Source organism: Pituophis catenifer, unplaced genomic scaffold, assembly GCF_029215685.1.
Source record: "Pituophis catenifer annectens isolate HBS135680 unplaced genomic scaffold, rPitCat1.0.hap2 SCAF_7, whole genome shotgun sequence".
Taxonomy (NCBI): Eukaryota; Metazoa; Chordata; class Lepidosauria; order Squamata; family Colubridae; genus Pituophis; species Pituophis catenifer.
Genome location: NW_027256887.1, coordinates 1990271 through 2013992, shown reverse-complemented (window position 1 = coordinate 2013992; position 23722 = coordinate 1990271). Strand labels below are relative to the sequence as shown.

Genomic DNA, 23722 nt, shown 5'->3' with positions numbered 1-23722 from the left:
AGAAAACCCCATCGGCCTCAAAAAGAGGATGTGGGATCCTTACAGACTACAGCACTAGCCCAGGTTTATCAAGTTATTGAGCAAAGACAGCCACGTTTCAGTGGTAAATTGGTTTGTACTGCATTAAGTTTAAAAATTTATAAAAAACATTACTGAACTGCAGAAATTATTATTTTAGCAAGCTGAAGAAGAGGATTCCTAAACACACCATTAGATTCTGCTAGAGATGTCTACGACGGTATCAATGAATTTGTCATGTATGTGGCATTTAACCCTTCATGTATAACGGGTGTCCAACCTTGGCTGTCCACAGGTCTTAAAACAGCCAAGGTTGGACACTCTGATCTAAGGTATGAGGAGACCTTCTCATGTAGAATGTAGGAGATAATGGAAGTAACAAAAAATGCAAATAAATTCAGATGGTGTTTATGAGATATTGGAGTGTATTGAAGATTAGTGGAGAGTTGCTAGCCATACTCCTGCCGGCTTTTATTTGAAAAGAGAAATATTAGCGTAGACCCCCAAATATCTTATCAGCTCTGAAGGGATGGAATAAAGAGGGGAAATATGTGCAGGTGGAAAGAATCTTCTCAAAATTGTATCCTCCAAAAGGTTCTCACAATTCCTAATCCCCATAAATTAGCAAAACAAAGGAGAATGGAATCTGAGTGCATAAAGTTGATGGTTCTTAGTTCATCAAAGAGGGAATAAAATACATTATTTATCACTCCTATATGCATCCAAGGAGTATTTGATTTGGATTAAATGTGACATCGCAAGTAATATTAATTAATATCTTATGGTCAAATACAATGACAACAATTCTGCTTCTGGAAAAAAAAAAAATTATCCGAGTAAAAATTAACTTTGTGGGGATGGAAGGAAAAACTCAATTTAGAAACTAGTTAAATTAAGATTCATTCAATGTCCTAAAGTTTTATTTTTGATCCCATGACTTCTGCACCAAAAACTCTATATGAAATGGAGGTGTTAGGAGCTCTTTGTAAGATTAAGAGGAGACTTTCTCTTTTTTCCTATTAGAATAGAATAGCCAGCACGCATATATTTATGTGGGAAACTGCCATCATAAAATCAAAATTCATCCTATCACATTGGTTACCAGACTAATTGCACTAGAGCCTCTCTACGAACAAATCTAGTTATCTTGATTAAATCCAAAGGAAAAGTGATTTGTCGCTTAATTATTATCCACGTTAGAAAAGCATGGGGAAAAAAATTGATCGGAGATCATGAAACAGGAAAGCACAGATAGTGAAGTAATCTAGAAAGGTTGCTGGCATCATCTCAAACCAAGGTTTGAATATGCTAATGAAACACTGGCGCAGAAGGTGTGGCTTCAAGGAGGGTACCTGAAAAAGAGTTAAAAGTTGAAAATTAGCATTTTAAACAACTATAATTATGATGCCTGTTGAGAGTTGCTTGGTGCTCTCCGAGCTTGGTGGTTTTCTTGCAGACGTTTCATGACCCAACTAGGTAACATCATCAGGGCTAGAAGGAGGTAGGGTTTGCAGAAAGGGAGGAGGAGGAGAAGGAGGACTATAGGATCCTTGGTGCTCTCTGAGCTTGATGATTTTCTTGCGGATGTTTATTACCCAAGTAAATAACATCATAATTGCTAGAAGGAAGTGGGGTTTGCGCCGGGGTGAAATCCAGCAGGTTCTGACAGGTTCTGGAGAACCGGTAGCAGAAATTTTGAGTAGTTCGGAGAACTGGCAAATACCACCTCTGGCTGGCCCCAGAGTGGGTCGAGAATGGAGATTTTGCAATATCCTTCCCCTGGAGTGGGGTGGGAATGGAGATTTTGCAGTATTTTCCCCTGCCAAACCCACCAAGCCACACCCACCAAGCCACACCACACCTACCAAGCCATGCCCACAGAACCGGTAGTAAACAAAATTTGAATTTCGCAAATGGTTTGCGCTCTGTTTATTTATAATAGAACCCACTCCCTTCTAGCACTGATGATGTTCCCTAGTTGGGTCATGAAACGTCCTCAAGAAAACCACCAAGCTCAGAGAGCACCAAAGACCTCTCATTTCAACCCTGAGCTACTAATATTCTCCTGTATTGATATGAGGCATATTCTTGGCAAGCATCTAATCTATAAACCAGTTGGGTCTGTTCTTGGAAAAACCCAGAGGCCACAGTAATCTGATCCAGTTGGTTTCTTGGACTGGTCATTAGCTCTGAAGCCCCCCGTGGCTCAGCTGCAGGTGGTCTGAGAGAGAGGACCTCTTTCTCCATGAACCTCTCTGCTCCTGGAGATGATCTCAAGGGACTGTTGAGAGCTCATCTGGCGGCAACCTTTCTTCGTTTTTCTGCTGCCAGGCCAAGGAACGCCTTCCCTCTTTATTTCCTTTTTAAAAACTCTTCAGAATAACTTATTTTCTAACAGGCTTTTGGGCTTACTTGTTTTCCATTGTTTATTTTAAGTGTTCTTGATATTAAATTTGTTTTTCTTGCTAAGCTGCCAAGCAGTTCCGGCAGTTAGTGGTACAGTATATCTCACATTAAACAAAATTAAACAAGGAAACAAACCTTGGCGCCATTTACCTGCCTCTAGCAGAGAAATGTCCAGTTTCTCATCACCATCAGCCGTTTCTGCTAAAGACAGATAACAAAGAAAAGATAATTATTTTACCACTATTTTACTTGGGAGTTTAAAAGAGAGTAAATGCAGAAAAGAAATGAAACGTAACATGGATGTTTATTTAAAAACAGGCTGAACTGTTGTCTAGGGTTTTTTTCCCCCTTTTTTTCAGAGACCACCCTGGTACCATCTTCACCAAGCTGGTCAGGGAATTATGGATGTTCTCTTCAAGTGTTTCTCAGCAACTATAAGATGAGTTGACTTCAACCCTCTCTAGCTCAGGTTTGAACTGTGGGGTCTTCAGTGCTCTCTGAGCTTGGTGGTTTGCCTGAGATGTTTCATGACCCAAGTAGGTAACAGCATCAGTGCTAGAAAGGGGTAGGGTTTGTACAGAGGAGGAGGAGGAGGAGAAAGAAAACTGGGGTCCTTGGTGCTCTCTGAACATCATTGTTTTCTGGCAGACATTTAATGACCCAACTAGGTAATGTCATCAGTGCTGGAAGGGAGAGGGGTTTGCTGAGAGGAGGGGGAGGAGGAGGAGGACTATAGGGCCCTATGAGCTTGATTGTTTTCTTGCAGACATCTCATGACCTAACTAAGTAACCTCATCAGTTATATTGTATATTGTTTAACGTTTGATATATAAGTGATAAACTTAGATTGTTTAGAATTTTGTTTTGGGGGTTATTGATTATGATTAATCCTTTTCTTTTTCACAGTTGTTTTTGGTTTTAATACTTTAGTACTTTCTTTAGTTTTGTGTATTTTTTTTTCCAAATGTGTCATCCAGTGAAGTTAAAAAGCCTCATGCATGTATGAAGAAGGCAGAGCTTCAGTTGTGCACTTGCCAACTTGACCTCTGTTTTTTTTTTTTAAACACTGCTCCTATATTACTTCCGCTCAAGGGGATTTGGGTAACAGAACTGCTTCAAGCAAAGTTAAATTTGTCCCTTAAAGTGGAAAGGATTTTACTGCTGCATAATGCACACACACACGAATAGGTGAAATCCTTTTCGGATGTAAATCAATAACTGAACTGAGCAGGAAAAATGCCAAGCCACATAAAAATACTTTAATTACATTTTTTTAAAAAAAACCATCACTGCATTAAGAATACGAAGTGGAAAATGTGACTTTAAATTCCTAAAGCGGCATTCCAAAAATCCACTTCAGTGCACTTTTGTTGATAACATTTTTTTTTTCTCAGCCAAACCTTTCTTTGCTGCAATGAATTCTAGGAAAAAGGCCAAACTTCGAAAACAAAGGTACAAAGCAGACCATAACTAACCACCGCTTGTCAAAACGACGCAAAACACGGAAAAGTCAAAGTACTTTTTCAAAAGCAAAAAATCAGGGCAGGGGTGTTTCTAGGGCCATCAGAAAAGTCAATCAGTCAATCAGAGCTGGAAGGGACCTTGGAGACCTTCTAGTCCAACCCCCTGCTTAAGCAGGAGACCCTAGAGAATCCCCTAGCTGGCTGGGGGATTCTGGGAGTTGAAGTCCACCCATCTTCAAGCTACCAAGGTTGAGAAACACTGCCCTAGAGTCTAGATCATTTCAGACATGGCTGTCCAGTCTCTTCTTAAAAGCCTCCAGTGATGAAGCACCCTATAACTTCTGGTGGCAAGTTGTTCCACTGGTTAATTGTCCACACTGTTAGGAATTTTCTCCTTAACTCCAGGTTGCTTTTCTCCTGGATGAGTTTCCATCTGTTGCTGCTTGTTCTGCCTTACAGCCCTGGCCTTTGCAGTTTTAAAACGGAAACAATGATAAATCGCCCTACTGGTTTTATAGCGATTCAGCCCAGTTGAGATTATTTTCCATTTAAAACCTTCACCGCAAAGGCCCAGCTGCAAAAATCCCTTTCTCTCTCTAAGGATTGATCCAAACGTGTCCTCACCTGTCTTCTCATTCTTAAAATGCTTCTGGAGGTGCCAGCAGAGGCAGAGCCGGCTGGCATCTCGGCTAAATCGCTCCTTCATCTGCGACATTTTGTCTTTTAAGTGCAGATAGTCCTCGACTTATGACCACAATGGAGCCCAACATTTCTGCTGTTAAACGTGATGTCTGTTAAGTGAGCTTTGCCTCATTTTAGGACCTTTTTCAATGCCATTGTAACTTCGAATGGTCACTAAATGAACTGCTGTAAGTCGAGGACTACCTGTGAACCCAGAAGGGATGGAATTTGCAACACAACTTTTGCGATGTCGTTCCCATTCTTTGGGTAAAAGCAGAGAGAACCTGTGAACTTGTGATTATACACATCTCTTCTTAGTTGTGAATGTCCCAACACTGGAGGTTTTTAAGAAGAGACTGGACAGCCATTTGTCTGAAGTGGTGTAGGGTTTCCTGCCTGAGCAGGGGGTTGGACTAGAAGACCTCCAAGGTCCCTTCCAACTCTGTTATTCTGTCTTTTGATGGGCTTAAAAACCATTTTTATTCTCTTTCCTCCTGCTGCTGCTGTTTGAAATGTTAATGTAGCAGGGATTACTTAATTCCATTTGTGTCCTATTCTTTTAAGAACGGGAAAAAATATTTTTTTAAAAAAATGCGAATGATGCTCTTTTGAGGACTTGTATATTTTGCTTTGAAATGTTACCTGGGGAACATTAATCCTGGAGGTAGATTAACTTCAAAGGGCACCGAATGCATTTTTAAATTAAAAAAAAAAAAATCTTAAATGCTCCGTAGCCTCATTATTATCTGCTAGAATTTTGGAGTTAGAGATGAGACAGAAACTAGCCAGCGTACCCCCAATTTGTAGCCTGCCACGTTTTGCACTGCATAAGACCCCACCAGTTCAGATGCTGGGATATTGAGACTTTTAAAATACAGGTAGTCCTCGACTTATGACCACAATGGAGTCCAAAATTTCTGTTGCTAAGCAAAACATTTCTTAAGTGAGTTCTGCTCCATTTTACAACCTTTGTCACCACGTTTGTTAAGTGAAACATTGCAGTTCTTAAATTAGTAACCCGGTTGTTAAGTGAATCCGGCTTCCCCGTTGACTTTGTTCGTCAGAAGGTCACAAAAGGGGATCAGGTGACCCCTGGGGCACTGCGACCGTCATAAATGTGAGTCAGTTTTCAAGCATCCGAATGCAAATCAAGTGATCACAGGGATGCTGCAATGGTCATAAGTGTGAAAAATGATCATGAGTCACTTTTTTCAGCCCCGTTGTAACTTCGAACAGTGACTAAACGAACTGTTGTATAGTCCTCGGCTTACAACAGGTCGTTTAGTGACCATCCAAGGTTATCACAGCATTGAAAAAAGGGGACTGTACATGAAGAGTATGACAGCTCTCTCAGTCCACCCCATAGGATAATTCAGATTCACGCCCATGGAAAGCAATCCCAGAAAACCACTGAATTATCCTCAAAAGGAGAACTTTTGGATCCAGGTGATTCTTGCCTTCACTTCAGACTGAGAGTATGGAGGAAAGGAAGAAGATGAGGAAGGACAAAGATCATCTAGGCATAACCCGTGTTTAGGAACCTAAACTCCCCCTTCCTCAAACTTTGCGATTGTTGTGGTCCGCCCGCAGCCTGTAGAGCTGGCAGCGGAGTTGGACAGCGATGAGGCTGAGGTAGAACAGGGGCCAGTCCTGGAGGCTGGGGAAGGCCCGGATGAGGGCTCTGCGTCAGAGGCAGAGATGGAGCCAGGGCCATTGGGGAGTGATGCGCTGACTCCAGAGCCTCCAGAGGCTGACAGCAGAGAGGCAGAGGAACAGGAGGAGCCTCTTCCTAGTGCACATATGAGAAGAGCTGCCAGAAGGCAGGAGCAGCTCAAGCAGAGAGGACAACTCAGGAGTAAGGCCAGGAGATGATTGGCCCCTCCCATAAGGCTTAAAAGAAGAGCAACGGCTCTTGGGCTCTTTGTCGGAAAACAATGTTGATAGATTTGTTTCTTGTCTTGCTGCATTTATTTCTTGTCGGCGTCTTCTGCTTCTGAACTTTTGCCAAGAAAAGCCTTTGGCAGGTTGCCTAATTAGACCAAGGTTGGTGATAAAGCAGAAGAATTGTGTTATGAAGAATTTGTTTTGAATTAGTTTGGACTACGCTGAGAATGAGTTAATTCTCAGCTGTTCTCATAAAGTCTGTTTGTTTTGGAACTGTTTGTATTTAATACTGACTACTTGGGCCTGGGTCACAACAATGATAGGATCCTCAGGCTTCTTCTTGCCTTCCTTCCTTCCTTCCTTCCTTCCTTCCTTCCTTCCTTCCTTCCTTCCTTCCCTCCGTGCTTCTTCTCACTCACCCGATCCTCTTTTCAACCGTCTTCTGGCCAGCTTGATTTGATCCTGCAGAATTTGGACCCAGTCCCTCGGGCCGGGAAGTTTATCCACGTGGTTTACAGTGCAGTATTTTTCTGTGAAAACTGCAACGGGGGGAAACAAACAAACAAAAATGAAATTGAGGAAGCAGAACAGAACAAGACAGGTAGTCCTCGACTTACGACAATTGAACCCAACATTGCTGTTGCTCAGCGAGACATTTGTTGTGAGTTTGGCCCCGTTTTACCAACTTTTCTTGCCAGAGCTGTTAAGCGAATCACTGCAGTTGTTAAGTTAGTCACACGGTTGTTAAGCGAATCTGGCTTCCCCGTGGACTTTGCTGATCAGAAGGTCGCAAAAGGGGATCGTGGGACACTGCGAACCGTCATAAATATGAGTCAGTTGTTCAGCATCCGAATATAAACCACATGGCCATGGAGATGCTGCAATGGTCATAAGTATGAAATAAAATGACCAGTCCCTTTTTTCAGGGCTGTTGTAACTTCGAACCGTCACTAAATGAACTGTTGTAAATCAATCAGTTATTAGTTTTATTGTTTTATATACGAGGTTTTTATATTCTTGTAAGCCGCCTTGAGTCGCCATGTGCGAACATAAATTTCCTAAAATATAAAATATAAATACAAAGGACTGCTTCCAATGATTCCCAGCAAACAGAGACAAAACATCTCTTCTAAGGCGATGCCCTCCGACTCTGCTCTCCCCCCACCGCTTCTCACATCCTGTTTTTACAGACATGTAAATTGAGAAGAAGCTCTGGAGGAAGAGGAAGTCATCAGAGGCAGGAGAAGTTTTGAACTTTCACTTGGAGAAGAAGAGAAACTTTTAAGAGGTGTGGGCTTCGGCCCTCGGCAGCTCCAGGTTGAACTGTGGGGTCCTTGGTGCTCTCTGACCACTTGGGGGGTTTTGCGTTGGGGGCGAATTTCTGTAGCTCGGGGGGTAGAATGTGGATGGAGGTTCGACCTCCGAGCTTGTGGGTTGGTTGCCAAACGTTTCATTACCAGGCTACGTCACGTCTTCAGTGGCGTTGAGAGGAGGTCAGTGTTGATGTTGTTTTGCTTATAAGGGCTTCGTGTGGTCAGTAGCTCTTGTGATGGGTCAGGTTTGGCTGTGTCAAGTGAGAGTGTTGTCATGGGTCTTATCATGGGTCAGGTGTGGGTCAGAAGTGAAGGTCTTGTGATGGGGAGGTCACATCAGGTGAGGGTCTTGTGATGGGTCAGGTGTGGGTTGCAGCAAGTGAGACCCTCACTTCAAATGAGACCCTCACTTGATGCGACCCACACCTGATCCTCACCTGATGTGACCTTCCCATCACAAGACCCACTGACCACACAAAGTCCTTATATGCTGACATTTCCTAAATTCCCCTGAAGATGTTATCTAGCCTTCAGAAAGTAACCCACAAGCTCAGAGAATGAATCCTCCACCCTTGGTGGTTTTCTTGCAGACGTTTCATGACCCAAATAGGTAACTTCATCCGTGCTAGAAGGAATGGGGTTCGCTAATGAGGTTTCCTAGCTGGGTTATGAAACATCTGCATGATAGCCACTAAATCAAGGACCCCACAGTCTTTCTCCTCTCCTTCTCTTCCACTTTGCAAACCCCCCTCCCTTCTAGTACGGATGATGTTCCCTAGTTGGGTCATGAAATGTCTGCAAGAAAACCTCCAACCTCAGAGAGCACCAAGGATCCACTTGGAAAAGACATCCGAAAAAAATGAAAAAAAAAGAGAGAATGATGAATGATGTCACCGACCAACAGACCAACAATTCCTTTCTTTGGCTTACGGGTACGTTTCAATGTTTTAGGAAGTCAGAGGCCAGTACATTTCCTTAATTAAGGAGCATTTCAGAAACGGAGCAAAACATGAGCTACAGCAAACTATCTAACATAGTTGTTTAAGAAGAACTGGACTGAGCAGGAATGAGCCTGTTTTTGATCTTTGAGGACCAGAACTCAGGTTGTTTGGGCAGGAGTCACATCACGCATGTGGATTTAGCCAGGTTTGAGGTCCCCCCCCCATTTTTGGAAGGAGGAGGTGTGGAAAGATATGCAACCCTATTATTTCACAATTGTATCTGGAGGGAACTTTAAGGACATCTTAGAAAATAAGTTTTAGACCAGAGCTCTGGAGTTGAGATCTGACTAAAGGATGTATTTGAGGCAAGGAACAGAGACAAGAAGGGTTAACAGAAACAGCAGAGGATAAAAATATGTGGGGGGAAAAATCAGTTTGGAAGGCAGGCCAGGTTTGACGTCAAAAACTCCACTCAACCACAATGCTTTTAATGGCCTTATTAGCATCCTCTTTGCTGATGAGCTCTCCAGTAGTAAAACAAGGCTCCTCTCCAGATGCACCACAGGGAAACTGGAAATGAAAAGAACTATATCACCAAAAAAGTCTTTACACTGCCCCTCTAACTGATTTATGGGGCACAACCTGCTCCATCTGGGCTCGCGGGAAAGAGCAGTGCAAAGTTTGGGGCCAGATCTTCCGGAAGGCCTCTCATAATGCCAAGTGGAGAACAAGACCTTCTGATTCTTAATGAGATCGAAGGCCGATGGAGCCAGCAGAAGAAATAAATGGGCCTACAGTCTCTTGAAGAACAGCTTTCTGAAGTCAACTTGGGTGAATGGAGCCAGGCAGAGCGGAGTCCCACCACGGCATCGTTTCCTACTCCTGTCTAGGGGAGTCCCTGCTGAAGCCAAGAAGGCTTCCTCAGGCCCCATCGCTTGGGTGGCACCGTCAAGTCAATAAAAGGAGTCTTCTTCTCAGAACGGTGCCTACTGGTGCCACTTGAGGGAGGTTGGCAGCTGGAAGGGACTGAAAACTGATTCAGATACATATTTGAGATATATATGGTGTGTGTGTGTGTGTATGTATTCTTTGACTTATGATTGTAAATTATGGCAATAGGCTCATATTTATGATGGTTGCAGCGTCCCAGGGATCACATGATCCCCTTTGGGGACCCTCTGACCAGCCAAGTCCATGGGGAAACCAGATCCATTTAACGACCATGCTACTAACTTAATGACCACAGCGATGCGCTTAACAACGGTGGCAAGAAAAGTCGTACAATGGAGCAAAGCTCACATAACAGCTGTCTCGCTTAGCTATAAAATGTGGGGCTCAATTGTGCTGACAGGGCTACCTGTGTCTTGTCCCCAGACGCGAAACAGCCCCTTGTTTAGAAGACTTTTGAAAAGGAAGGGTATATAAAAGTAGGGAAATATAAATACCTTTTATTGCACCCACAATATTTTGGTCTAATCCTTTCCGGTTGTCATTGAGCCCCCTTTTCCTTTTGCCATTCGGCAGAGAGTTGGCCAACGTCTTGTCGTCAAAAAACGCACACACCAGTTTTCGAAAGAGGAGACTTCCTGAGCGAGTGTAATTTGCTAAGATAGAGTCCAGTTGTGATTTAGGCATAAAAACGTCAAAACCTTCAGCGAGCTGTACTTCTGGCTATCAGAAGAAAGGGAAAAAAGGGAATAACAAGGTAGGATTACCAACGTCATCATTCTGCGGGCAAAACAAGTTGGCACAAATACAGACGGAATTATGCACCGACACAAATATATTAAAGTGGCGCCAGAAGAGTTTTCATTCATTGGATTGACAGTGTTCATCCTCCATTTAAAATGTGAGTGGGAAATAATACATTCCCTATCAGGTCAACAGATTATTATCGTTAATAAATGTTAAGAACCAGGGAAAATCTTGTTAACTCTCAAGACTCTTTTTTTTTTTTTGCTATGTATTCAAAATGGACTGTGGTTAATATATATATATATATATTTATGTGTTTGTGTGTGGATGGATGGCTGGATGGATGGATGGATGGATGGATGGATAGATAGATAGATAGATAGATAGATAGATAGATAGATAGAAAGAATGTGTCTGTGTGTGCTTCTATATTTATTTTCTTTTGAGAGCGGGTATCAGAGTTTCATTTTTTAGTGTGTGCCAGTGTGTTCATAGAAAAAAGTGACAATAAAGGTTATCATATATCTTATACCAAATCAAGTTTCTTAAAAGTGAAAGACCAGAAACCAGAACAAATAAAAACAGTCAAGGAATATCCAGTTAAAAATTCTAGAATAAAATAATAAATAACAGACAAAATGTATATTAAAATCACAATTTCTGTCCGTTACACATGGCCTAACTATACTGTAACATCAATCAAGCATCGATATTATCTTATATCTTATCATTCAAGCAGATGATTATCGGCATGCTTATATGTTTACAGATAATCTTCAATTTACATCCATTCATTTAGTGACCATTCGAAATTACAACGGCATTGAAAAAAGTGACCTATGTCCATTTTTCACACTTACGACCATTGCAGCCTCCCGATGGTCACGTGATCAAAATCCAGACGCTTGGCAACTGACTCATATTTATGACGGTCGCAGTGTCCGGGGTCACGTGATCCCCTTTTGCGACCCTTCTGACAAGCAAAGTCCAGGGGAAAGCCAGATTCGCTTCACCGCCATATGACTTACTTAACAATTGCAGTGATTCGCTTAACAACGGTGGCAAGGAAGATTGTAGAATGGGGCAAAGCTTAAGAAATATCTCGCCTAGCAATGGAAATTTTGGGCTCAATTTTGGTTGTAAGTGAAGGGTTTCCTGTACCAGGACTAGTTGACCTTAAGTTACTGCAAACCCTACTTACTGTAGATGCTGGGATTTGTGATGGCTGGAAGTGAATTTCTCAGCTGACAACACAGTTATCCAGTAAACAAACAACGGGCAAGTTTGGAAGTCACAACTTTCCAGCAAAAGTACCATTTGCCCATGAGACACAACCACACACACTTAACCGGAGAGAGACTCACACAAAGCCCTGGATTGTTAACCGTCCCTTTCTCTGTCTATTAATAATCAGCCAATTAACTCCGAGGCAAACGTCAGTTGTAAATTTTGCAGATTTGATCTGAGATTAGGCTAGTCACTTCGGCCTCCAGCCTGGCAGACCAAAACCAGGATAAAAACAGCAGCGTAATTGGTGAATTCCAAGGCAGTGTCAGAATTCAGAATAAAATATTCTATAACGAGCACCCATTATCTTCTATAACGCAGTTTCTAACCAGCAGACGATCACATCGCCACAACAATTATCCTGAAAAAAGCAGGACTATCAATCTGTCAAAAATCTTATTTTAGAAAAAGATTGAAATAAGTTTCATCATCAAGGTTCTGCACAGGAAGATCAGGCTTCAATTAGAGAGCCAATTAAAGTGATCTGCAATTTTCTTGGTGTATGTTTCCTAAATGAATCCGTTTGTATTCCAGTCACATAAAATAAAATGCTGATTTATTCCGGATTCCTTTAGCGGGGAGTTATCCCTCAATTGCAAGCAATCAGTACCCAATTGAGCTTCTCATGTCCATTCTCCAAGTATGGCTTTACAGTTAAACAGAGTTTGATAACAGAAAATAATCAAGGCAATTGTGTACATAATTAACACTAATATTTGTTCAACTTCGTTGGGCTAAAATGAGTAAACCACCAATTAGAATTAACCCTAAGCATTTATAAAATGTTGTAATTGATTAGCAGATATTTTCTTTGCCAGTTTGACATATTATTTGCCTTTCATTGAAACAAACAGAACATATATTTAGAAGGAGAATTGTCCATCGGATGCTGGACTCAAATTCCCATAAGGCTGAATTCTTGAGATTAAACCAAAACAAACATCATAGCACTTCTGACATCTTCATTGAGAAATGTCCATTTGTAGCCGAAATTATATTTTTAACACCGTGCTTTAATAAATACCCGATTAAAATTTATTTTTAAACAATCCAAAAAGTCACAAGAGAGCCAAGATTTCAACCAGACTTCAATTTTGCATCAATGTGCTTCAAAAAAGGGAGCCTGCTTGTTCGAAATTCTGATCAAACCGAAGACCAAAATTAAAACAAAATTCAGACTAAGTCGTATAACTAAAGGAGAAGTTTCCGATCCCCTCCTCCTTCCAGACATTTTAATTTTAATTACAGGACCAGCAGCACCAAAAAAAATAAAAATAAAAAAAATGCATCAAGTCCTTTACTATGGACCGTGATGCGGATCTTAGGGGTATGAGATACTAATCTGATTACCAGGCATAGCTGGCCTCCGTGTAAGTGAATTAACAGACTGCTCCTTCTTTTGCATTATTAGTTTACACTTCTCCATAGAAAGGCACTGTATCCTCTACACAATTCCTTTCTTTTATGATCACTGATACCGAATTTAATTAGGTTCCGTGATCTGGGCACACTTAGGAAATTGGAAACTGTCTTCTCGAAATGAAAAAAAAAAAAGTCCATTGAAGAAATGAACGCTCGGCTTCTTCCTCCACGGTGAACTTTGCCAACCTCGTCTCCAACAAAAGCTCCGAAGCCACTTTTTTGCCTTCACAGACCATTGTTTGACAAATGTCTGATTCCAAAGAGAAAAAAATTATCAAATACCGCTTTTTCCAGCTCTCATAGTCCCCTTGCAAAACTATGTCTAGTTCTCCACTTACAAAGTCACCCAGCTGGCTCCCACACCTAAGGCGGAACTAGAACTCCCTGTCTCCTGGTGATTGGCCCAAAGTCACCCAGTGCATCCCAATCTCGCTGTTTGAGGAAGTTGCATAACCTTCTCAGAGACTCTTCCCATCCTGCTTACAGTCTTTTTGGACTGTTGCCTTCTGGCAGAAGATACAGAACAATTAAAACTCAGACCACACGTCTTCTGAATAGTTTTTATCCCAGAGCTATAATTGCACTCAACAATGAACTAAAGGGCAACCATCAGTGAGCTGTTGGACAGCATTACTTGGTCTGCTGTGTGGATGTTTGGGTGTTTTAGGGGTGGGGAATTTGTGGTGGGTGGGAGTGTGTTTGGGGATTGTTATGTGTGTTGGGCTTGGTCTCTGGGTGTAAAGTGAATTTCGTTGTATGGGTAGACTGTGTATATACGTACAATGACAATAAACTTTATATATAAAATTAGCTTTGATGTTCCGTCTGATGGATTAATGAAATGTCCCTTAGGAGTAACGTTATTCTAAGAATTGTTAGGAAAATGTAGGACACTGGGCCAGAATTGTCGTGAAGATGATGATGAAGATGATGATGATTTTTAATCAACAATAGAACATTTTCAATACAGATAGTCCTCGACTTACGACCACAAGTGAGCCCAAAGTTCCTAAGTGAAACGTTCGTCAAGTGAGTTTTACCCCATTTCACGAGCTTTCTTGCTACCGTTGCTAAGTGAATCACTGCAGTTATTAAATTAGTAACACAGATGTTAAGTGCAATCTGCCTTCCCCCTTGTCATTTGCTCGTCAGAAGGTCGTAAAAAGGGATCACCTGACCCCGGGATACTGCGACCGTCATAAATATGAATCAATTGCCAAGCGCCTCAATTTTGATCACGCGAGCATGGGGAGGCTCCTACAGTTGTAAGTGTGAAAAAAACGATCCTAAGTCACTTTTTTCCATGCCATTGTAATTTTGAACAGTCGCTAAACAGACCGTTGTAAGTCAAGGATTGCCTGCAATCGATCGCATCTTGTCCACTTACATCTGAAGAGGAAGATTCGAGCACGATGCCGAATCCTGAAACCGGCGGGTCCGTTTTCAAGGAGGAATCGGCCCCTTCCATGCTCAACCTGTTCGAATTCGCAGGTAACTTTCTGTCGTTCTCCACAGCGCCGGATTTCTGTTTCACAGTAAGGGGTTCAACAGTCTTTGGGGCCGCTTTTTTCTTTTTATTCCTCTTCCTTGAGACTGTGGATTTCTGCAAGGTAGCCAGAGGAACCGGAGGCTGTTGTCGGTTCTGGGCAGCTGCTGAAAAAACAGAGATTAGAAGCTTGTGAAATTAGTTTATCAGATGACAAATTTTGCTTCCCATCTCTGCACCGTCATTAACCCCTCAAAACTCACCTCCACCCAACGAGTTCCACAGATTCCCGGAAGGAAACAAGGATGGGGATATACAGGGAGCGATCTGTGCAAGCATCTCCACGAGTAAAGATGTCGAAAGAACATCTAAAGCGATGTTTTTCAACCTTGCCGATTTTAAGATCGGTGGACTTCAACTCCCAGAATTCCCCAGCTGGGGGAATTCTGGGAGTTGAAGTCCACAGCTCCTAAAATTGCCAAAGTCGGACACCCCTGCTCTAAGTCAAATTGTACTGAGCTGCTTTGTGACTTGATGCTTGGGATGAACCTAGTCCATAAGGATGTCCAACCTTGGCAACTGTGGACGTCAACCTGTGGACTTCAACTCCCAGAATTCCCCTGGCTGGGGAATTCTGGGAGTTCAACTCAACATACCTTCTAAGTTGCCAAGTGATCTAAGGAAAGCAATATGTCTTCTGTGGAACCAAAGGCAAGCAAAACTGATGAACGGTCAGAATTTGTGGTCGTAAATTGAGGACTGCCAGCGATAAACACACGTGCTCAATAAAAAGAAAAAAAAAACCCCACCCCTACTTTTCTTTAATAAGCATTTTCTTTGAGGCCCCAAAGGTGCTTTTTCCCCCAAAAAAGGCAGCTGGACTTTGTTTTTCCTTGAAGAGGTTTTGCTTCTCATCCCAGAAGCTTCCTCAGTTCTTCAGTTCAGTTCAAATCAACTCAGAGCTGAAGAAGCTTCTCGGATGAGAAGGAAAACCTCTTCAAAGAAAAACCAAGAAAGTCCAGTTGCCTCTTGAGGGGAAAAAAAGGCACTTTTGGGAAAATCTCCAGAGATGTTTTCTTTGAGGCTAACCCCGTAAACTGAGAGAGAGAGAGAGAGAGAGAGAGAGAGAGAGAGAGAGAGAGAGAGAGAGAGAGAGACGGTCTGAAAATATCCCACACGGTTTGTGTGTTGGTTTGAACGACCGATTGTCCTACCGGCTTGGATCTGCATGATCTTCCTCATGGTCTTCAGCTCCTGAAGAATGGCCTGCAGAGCAGGCTGACAATTGCAAGTGCAACAGTTTGATCCGGAAGAAGAGGAGGAGGCAGCAGCGGCATTGGCCGCTGGGATTTCTCCTGAAAAAAATGAAAGGAATTCACAGCGTTAGCCCTCTTTTCCCTACGCAACGTCTCCACGGGCTTCTGGAAAGCTGCCGCTACTCGCAGCCGGGAAGCCCAAACCCTGAAATTAAATATTTCCGGCGTGACTCTGTGACAGGCCTGGGTTTATTGCCTTCCTCTCCGAATTGTGTAAACACGCAGAAGAGACCCATGGAAGCACGCAACGGAGTGCTGCGACGCAGCTCGCAGAGGAGACCCATGGAAGCACTGCCTTTGCATTGTGGAGCGGAGTTCGTGGGGAGCACAACGGAAGTCGCAGCCACACTTCCTTTACACGAGCAGCCCTCGCTTGTCTGGCTTTTGAGAATATGACATAATACAGGCAGTTCTCGAGTTACAACGGTTCGTTTAGCAACCGCTCGAAGTTACAAGGACACTGAGAAAAGGGAATTAGGACCATTTTTCACACTTAACGACCGTTATGTCAAAATTAGACGCTTGGCAATTGATTCATATTTATGATGGTTACGGCGTCCCTGGGTTACGCGATCCCCTTTTGCGACCATCAGACAAGATCCGCTTAACAACGGTCTTACTAACTTATCCACTGCAGTGATCCATTTAACAAACGTGGCGAGAGAATTCGTAACAAGGGACAAAACTCACTTAACACATTTCTCACTTGGCAACAGACATTCCTGGCTCCATCGTGGTCGTACGTGGAGGACTACTTGTATAAGTCTAAGTGCTCTTGCTATGAGGTCCTCACTTAACGACTGCACGGTTCCTGCTTATCCACAGTTGTGACGGCTGTTGCTAAGTGGTGCAGTTACGCAAGGTTTTACTTAAGAACTGCTTAACTTAGCAATAGAAATTCAAGGTCCCCCATAAAATTGTAACCCAAAATGATCCGTATTGATCCTTCCTGCTCCTTAATATTCTGATGAGGACGGTGGCCACATTTGCACAAAGCCAAATATGCTGAAATTAATTTTTTTCATTTTTTCTGCAGCAAATATAATGCATTCCTAATGAGGGTGTGAAGCTCCAAACCGCCCCCCCCCCCCAAAGAGGAAAAATACATAAATGAAACGTTCATTTTCCCAGTGGGGCACAGGAGAATTACATTATCATTCCCATTAGCATCGGCAGAAATTACTCATGTAAATCTCCTTTATGTACAATAAATAGGAGAAAAAAAAATAAGGAAAGAAAACTGCTAATATTTTAAATCAAAAGCAGGGCTCTGTTAACATCATACATATTTATGAACTCTGTTTTTTTTAAAAAAAAATAATAATCTTCGGAAGATTAGAGCGGACTGCATTACATCAACTTCACGTTATTGTGGTATCTAGTTTATCATTAATGACAATAAAAATAATGCAGGCAGTCCTTGACTTACAACGGTTCGTTTAGCGACCAAAGTTACAACGCCACTGGAAAAAGGACCATTTTTCACACTTACGACCGTTGCAGCCTGTCCCCATGGCCACGTGATCAAAAATTCAGATGCTTGGCAACTGACTCATATTTATGACGGTTGCAGCCTCCCTGGGTCACGTGATCCCCTTTTGCGACCTTCTGACCAGCAAAGTCAACGGGGAAACCAGATTCACTTAACAACCGTGTGACTAATTTAACAACTTCAATGATTCACTTAACAACCGTTTTACAAACTTCATGGCACTGATTCATTAAACGATTCTGGCCAGAAAAGTCGTAAAATGGGGCAAAACTCAACAGCTGTCTCGTTTAGCAACATAAGTTGATCTCAATTGGGGTTGTACGTTGAGGTTCCCCTGTATATTAAATTTTTTTAAAGGCACCGATACATGCAATTAGATATTTAATTCAAGAAGCAAGGACAGTAAGGCCTCTCTCTCGTCATAAAGAGAAACCAATATAAACTGGACTCCATCCTGGCCCTTCAAGTGGCATCTGCCAGGATGGAGATTGTGGAATTCAAAGTGGCAGCTGCGACTTTGCAAAGTTGGAAAGACTTTTTAATGTTCAGAGAAGGACCACTTGCATCATCAGAGCCATCATCTCTAGCTTTTCAATGCACCATGATGAGGTTCATACAACCCCCTGGAGCATCTCATAATATTCCCTCTATCTTTGATCCTCATAGGTTGTTTCAGTCAACAAGTCAGCTATCATCATCATCATCATCTTCATTTAATGACCCCATAATCCCTCGCGGGGTGGAGTCTGGGCAACTGAATGGAGCTATCAGAGTGTTTTAATGGCCGGATGCCCTTCTTGTTGCCAGTGTGGAGTTTTGTTCAGTAGATATATTCTCATTGTGCCCAGAGAGAGAAATATCTGCCTCTACCTAGGATCGAACTCACAGCCTCCTGATTGTGAAACGAGAGCTCCACCTCTAGGCCACTACGCCACTCCCAGTCAACAAGTCAGCTGTACAGGTACCAACTTCACTTCACAACTGTGGCGAGCGAGGTCGTAAAACGGGCCCTTTAACAAACGCCTCCCTTAACAACAGAAATGTTGGGCTCAATCTTTGGTCATAATTCGAGGACTATGTCACGTACGGGGAAAAAAAAAGCTTGGGAGTTTTCATATTACCAACTCCAGACCAAGGATTTCGTCTTCCTTGGTGACCCAGGAACTCGGCATAATGAAAACTCCGATCAATGGTGGTTTACAGGTAGAAAACTTAGATCTATATCGTACCGTTCGCGCCCACGGTTCTGGCCTGGTTCTGGAAGGAGGTTTTGGAGCGGGTACCGTACTGTCCTGAATAGTGTCCGGTCTGGGCAGACAATTCGTTCCAGGCCCCGCTCGGCAATGGCTGGAGGTGTCCAGGGGCGTCCGCGGGAGGGTTCAGACGCGGAGTCCAAGCCAGCTCCAACTCTTGGACTTCTTCTTCCTTCAATTTTTCTCCTTCTTTTTCAGCTCGCTGATAGATCCGCCCCACGCTGTCGTTCAGCAGCCTTCTCATCCCCGTGATCTGTTTTTTAATCTCCTGGCTTTCATCGCCTAGAATCAAACCAAAAACACGACTGTAAATCGGGGAACACGACAACATTGCTCTACAGGCGGTCCTCGACGTACAACAGTTCGCTTAATGACCATTTGAAGTTACCACATCGCCGAAAAAAATGACTGATCAGCATTTTTCACACTTACGAACATCGGAGCATCCCCGTGGTCATGTGGTTTACGTTCAGATCAGTGGTGGGTTGCCCCCATTTCGGACCGGTTCTCAAGAACCGGTAGTAAAACCGGAGGGAGGCTCCGCCCACCGACCCCGATGTCATCAGGGAGCTTTGGTGCATGTGCAGAAGTGCGCTTGCACGCGCGACCCCCTTATGAACCAGTAGTAAAGGTAAGTAAAACCCACCCCTGGTTCAGATGCTTGACAACCGACTCACATGTATGACGGTCGCAGTGTCCCGGAGTCCTGTGATCTCCTTTTGTGACCTTCTCACAAGCAAAGTCAACGGGGAAGCCCAATTCACTTAACAACCGGGTTACTAATTTACCAGCTACAATGTCTCACTTAACAACTGTGGCAAGAAAGGTCGTAAAATGGGGCAAAACTCATTTAACAAATGTCTCACTTGGCAGCATGAATTCGTGGCTCAATTGTAGTCGTAAGCTGAGAACTTCCTGTTTTTAATACATCTCAAATGGCTTTTTTTTTTCTTTTTTTGCTCTATCCCATAGAAAAAGGGTTTTATATACATATGAAGATAGTCGTCGACGTACGACCGCAAAGGAGCCTGGAATTTCAATGGTAAGTCGTTGGGGTCATAAGTCGAGGCGTTAGGAGGCCAGACTCAATTTTGCAACCGGTTTTACAATGGCGGTAAAGTGGGTCACTGGTCATAAAGCGAATCAACCGTCATAAACACCTGCCAGTTGCCAAGCATTCAGATTTTGATCACGTGACCATGGGGATGCTACAAAGGTCGTAAGTGTGAAAAATGGTCGTAAGTCACTTTTTTCAGTGCCGTTGGAACTTCAAACAGCCATTAAATAAACTGTTGTTAGCCAAGGATTACCTGTACACCACTGGACACACCGGTAAGAATGTCCTTCACTTACGACCAGTCACCATTAGTGACCATTTGAAATGGCAAAAGACTGCCCCAAAATAGGTACATATGACTCAGATTTAGAAATTCTGACGGCCGATCCCTCGCAGTCGCGTGATCACATTTTGCGCCCTTCGTCACCGGTCCACATTTACACAGGTTTGCAGTGGCCGGCGATCAATTGGTCAAGTCGTTTACGCCAAGGTGGGTGTTTATTCCTGCTTTCTGGCAAAAATCACCCGTTGTAGACAAGGGCTTTGCTTAACGACGGTCTTAAAACTGGATCAGTCATGGGACAAGCCGCTTAACAACCAGCACAATTTCTGATTTTAATTCTGGGCTGAATTACGGTTGTAAATCAAGGACTCTCTGAATGCAAATTTGAAAACCCTTCCCTGCCATTTATTCTCTGCAGTATTTCCAAGAAAACCAGATTCATTTCATTTCTCCAAAAGCAGAAGCCTGCTCTTGTTCCAAGAACTGACAGAGATCTCCCTGTGCTTGTATTCTAGTTAAAATTAAGAAAATATGGGTATTAATTTGCAGAAGACTCAGCGGTAACTGGGTAGGTAGCAGGGGTGGTGCATCAAATGAGGAGGTAAAGCAAATTTAATAGAAGGGGAAAGAAAACCACATTTTATTTAATGTCCAGAACACAGCATCCGTCCAAGGCCTTTCATGCATTAATGTAAAAAAGAAAAAAGGAAAAAAAAAAGCTACAAAATGGCCCATTTAAAAACAATTACGTCCCCGGCCTCATTTAAGTATTAATTTTATTTATGATCATACTTATTTCATTCTGCGTCTCGGCATGTTTGCAGCCGAGGGTTGCTGTTTTGCCTGCTGGGGCATGGAAATACATTTCATTAGCGGGACGCAAACTCACAAGGAAAAAACCATCAAGCATTTTAAGCATGAGCGAAAATGGATATTGGAAACCAACCGCTGTCTGACAAGATGGATTTCCCCCGCCAAAATCTCTCCTTGGCAAAAAGCATCGTACATAAAATGATATCCCCTCAATCTGATCGACTGTTTTAATACCTTTTTTTAGTCCAGTGGCTGCCTCTTGGACCCAAATACAGGATAGTCCTTGACTTAAGGCCACAAGGGACCCCAAAATTTGTGTCGCTAAGCGAGTTTTGCCCCATTTAACGAATTTTCTGGCCACGTTTGCTAAGTGAATCATAGCAGTTGTTAAATTAGTCACATGGTTGTTAAGTGAATCACTGCAGTTGTTAAATTAGTCACACGGTTGTTAAGTGAATCTGGTTCCCCCCTTGACTTTGCTGCTCAGAAGGTCGCAAAAGCAGATCACGTGAACCCCCCCCCCCCCAGGGATGCTACAAACCGTCGTAAACATGACTCAGCTGCCAAACATCTGAATTTGGGTTGTGTGACCCCCGGGAGGCTGCAACGGTCATAAGTTTGAACATCAGCCCGAAGTTACTTTTTTCAGTGGTGGTGTAACTTTGAGCGGTCCCTAAATGAACAGTCGTTAAGTCGAGGACCTCCTTAACTATTTTGCAAAGATACAAGCGAGAAGAACAAAAGTAAAAGGAAGTTGTTATCCAGATCAATCCTTTCTTTTACTTTTTTTTTTTTTTTTACCAGGGCAGGAACAAATTTTTTTTCTCCTGACCTGATTATTCTGCCTCCGTTATAAATTTTCTTTTTTGACCCCAATCTCACGGCGGATACTGTTAACCAGGACAGGAGCTTTCAAATTAAGAATGGCGAGAATATTTTTTGGAGGAGGAGGTGTGTGTGTGTGTGTGGAATTGGCACGTGACACAGTCATAAAGCCCCAGTGTCCTGGGGTGAGAAGATGATCCCCTTTTGGGACCTTCTGACTCATGATTCGTTTAACAGCCTCAATTTAACAATTGTGGCTGTCCGCTTAACAACCGTGGCAAGAAAGGTCGTAAAATGAGGCAGACTCACTTGAGAAATGTCTCCCTTAGCAAGGGAAATTTTGAGCTCAGTGATGGTCGAAGTCAAGCGCTCCCTGTTCAAAATAGGGCCACGATTGGAGTAGGGCTGTTTTGCTGAGCCCTTAAGGTAGTCCTGCTCTGGGTTATGTCACCAGGAAAGGACTTAGAAAGGGGGATTCAGCCCCATCCTTGACCCCCCCCCAAGAGACCCACTGGGAGAATCTGGTAGGGTTTTTTTTCTTTTCTCTCCCATAGCTTCCAGCTGGATCCATCCAGCCCATCTTCAAAATTCGTCTTTCTTTTCTGCACCTCAACACTGCTCCCTGTATTAAAAGCGATTCCCGTATTAGAAAAACCTGAAACGGCTCAGCTGCTTTGAAAAAAAAACAAAACCCCATCCCATCAGTTGTGTTAGTGTCAGCACAAAAGCCAATATTTGCCTTGCTCAGCGAGGAAGAGCGAAGACGGAAAATTCACTGGAATTGCTAAGCCGCCTAGAGAAACACGAGAAGGATAGATATCAGTTAAGACAAATCCAACTTCCTCTTTCGTTTTCATTCATGTTCCCTCTGACAAATCAGCCATCGCCAGACACATAAGACAGAACATCTCCCGCTTGAGTAAAAGGGCTGGAAATGCCACTTTGAAAGTCCAAATAAATAAACTGGGCTGACTTTATCCACGTGCCTCTTCGCACTCACAAACAGCGAATTTCTCTTGGCACAACGTAGTGTTTAATGAAAAGAAAGACTAGGGGTTGATGCCGTTATTATTTGGAATATGATGAGAACATGACGGAAGAGAAGTGAATATATATTTGCAGTAGGGTGGATAAAAATCAATGATTTTTTTTATTTAAATCGGATTTTTTTTTATTTAAATTGGATTTTTTTTAATTTTTATTGAATTTATTTTAATAAAAAACTTTTGGGGTAAAAATCTATCGTAAGATAGTTTTCTATTTAAGATACATAAATAATTTAGTTTATTCAGCATGAAATGGAGCTGAGTTCTGTAGCATGAGGCTGTATATTCTGCAACACTGGGATTATCGGTGAGTCAACAGTGGGTCAAAGGAGTAGCAGAGATGACAGTTGCTCTTTAAAAATTATGATTTAAATCGAGTTGATTTAAATCAAGCCTTTTTACTAGTGATTTAAATCATGATTTAAATCGTGATTTAAATCAACTCGATTTAAATCAAATCCACCCTGATTTGCAGGCTATGTAAGTATAAGTAAAACTTCTATGGGGGTATCACAGCGGCTGCATAACTGGATGTCCAGGCGATGGGGTGACATGAGAGCAGTCTTCCAATATTTGAAGGGCTGTCACAGAGCCCCTCAAGAGACACACCTGTTCTCCAGACCACCTGAAGGCAGGACAGAAGCAACGGATGGAGACTAACCCAGGAGAGAAGCAACTTGGAATTAAGGAGAAACTTCTTGGACAATCAACCAGTGGAACAGCTGGCCACCAGAAGTTTTGTGACTGCTCCAACACTGGAAGTTTTTAAGATGAGATTGGACAACCACTTGTCTGAAATGGTAGAGGGTTTCCTACGTGAGCAGGGGGTTGGACTAGAAGACCTTCAGTGTCCCTTCCAACTCTATTATTCTGTTCTAGCAAATGCATGCTGGGAAGTCTCTTGCAATTTTGGAAACAACAGCTTTAAACCTGAATGGTTCGCCTCTATTTGGCTGGCTTATTCCGATGTATTTATTGCCATATTTATAGTCTATCAACCCCAGTGGAACAATCAATTAACAGTGTCCTATCGGCACAATG

The 23722-nt window shown here is 42.7% G+C and overlaps 1 protein-coding gene across 3 annotated transcripts in view; it reads right to left on the bottom strand.

Moving 5' to 3' along the window:
- Window positions 1–852: 852 nt before the first annotated feature.
- Window positions 853–23722, bottom strand: part of BEND7 (BEN domain containing 7) — a 36843-nt gene continuing 13973 nt past the window's right edge. Inside the window, exons 3-9 of one of the 3 annotated variants that reach the window (XM_070946816.1) lie at window positions 18634–18939; window positions 15811–15951; window positions 14498–14763; window positions 10152–10377; window positions 6872–6991; window positions 2575–2625; window positions 853–1370 (exon numbers count right to left, since the gene is read on the bottom strand). In XM_070946816.1, coding sequence (XP_070802917.1) covers window positions 1327–1370; window positions 2575–2625; window positions 6872–6991; window positions 10152–10377; window positions 14498–14763; window positions 15811–15951; window positions 18634–18939 — 1154 coding nt within the window. In that variant the 3' untranslated portion in view covers window positions 853–1326. The remainder of the gene's footprint in view (window positions 1371–2574; window positions 2626–6871; window positions 6992–10151; window positions 10378–14497; window positions 14764–15810; window positions 15952–18633; window positions 18940–23722) is intronic. The other 2 variants (XM_070946818.1, XM_070946817.1) reach the window with 2 other exon arrangements.